Raw genomic sequence first — 1,128 nt, 5'->3', positions numbered from 1 at the left:
AAGTAGATTATACAAGACTCAAACCTAAACAGCTCATTTCAATGGCCACTGGCTATCGTGATAGCAATCTGTGGCTAGACTGGCTCATCCAAAATGCTAGAGAACAAAATGTTTCAGATTGTGTGGCGTGCGCAGCTGCTCGCCCACATCTTTTCACAGAACCAGCTCCCCTATATCCTGAAGACCAGTGGAGATTTGTTTGCATGCTTTGACTCATGAGAGAAGCGGTTTCTGAAGGTAATTGCACTACGTTAGCTAGTTTGTTTCCACCAATAGGTAATGACACTGTGCTTGGTCCTTTCACACCAAGAACAGCCAACTACATGTGTTTTAACTTAACTGTGTCTTTCCCTGACAGATATGAGCATGAGGCCGGGGAGATTAACGCCGATTGGTGCACTGTGACGTACCGGGCCAGAGGAAAAGTATCAAAAGACACTGGCACCGAAATAGGCCTGTGGGCACGTGCTGGTTTGTATCATTATTGTGGTGGGTACAGATTATATGTTAGAATTCCTAGTGGGACTTCTGGTCTCTGTGCTATGGTACGTTTAGGTGCACCTCTTGTTTTAGTAGGTGAAAAGGGGGTGCGGCTGGGTAAGCCCGGCACCGCTCAATTGACAGCCAGATGGAGACGCCATGTGTTGGCCAAACGGTCACCAGGATCGTTTGACCTTACATTAGGATCACCAACATATATAGATGCCATTGGAGTCCCTAGGGGTGTGCCTAATGAATTTAAGTTAGCTGACCAGGTTGCTGGAGGATTTGAAAATCTTCCCATAATTTCTGCATTTTTTCCAGTAACTCCAAATAAGAATGTGGATCGTATTAATTATGTGCACTACAATGTCCTGAGATTGGCGAACCTTACCAGGGACGGTAAGGACTTGAAGGACTTGCCGAGCAGTTGGGTCCAACATCTTTAATGGCAGTACAAAATCGGATGGTGTTAGATATGTTGTTGGGAGAAAAAGGGGTTGTTTGCGCGATGTTTGGGGATATGTGTTGTACTTTTATTCCAAATAATACAGCTCCCGACGGCTCTGTGACCCGAGCGCTGGAAGGTCTGAGAACGTTGTCCATTACAATGCATGAGCATTCGGGAGTGGATAACCCGTTGGAAGC

General features: G+C 46.0%; 1 protein-coding gene across 1 annotated transcript in view; it reads left to right on the top strand.

The window, feature by feature from the left end:
* LOC102206048 (uncharacterized) overlaps nucleotides 1–1,128 on the top strand; it is a 37,286-nt gene that overhangs the window by 4,857 nt on the left and 31,301 nt on the right. The window contains 1 exon segment of the mRNA XM_013914837.1: nucleotides 359–371. Coding sequence (XP_013770291.1) covers nucleotides 359–371 — 13 coding nt within the window.

The sequence above is a fragment of the Pundamilia nyererei genome, unplaced genomic scaffold, assembly GCF_000239375.1.
Source record: "Pundamilia nyererei isolate P.nyererei 1_Seehausen unplaced genomic scaffold, PunNye1.0 scaffold00229, whole genome shotgun sequence".
Classification (NCBI taxonomy): Eukaryota; Metazoa; Chordata; class Actinopteri; order Cichliformes; family Cichlidae; genus Pundamilia; species Pundamilia nyererei.
Note: the sequence above shows the minus strand (reverse complement) of the source record. Positions and strands in the feature narration are given on the sequence as shown.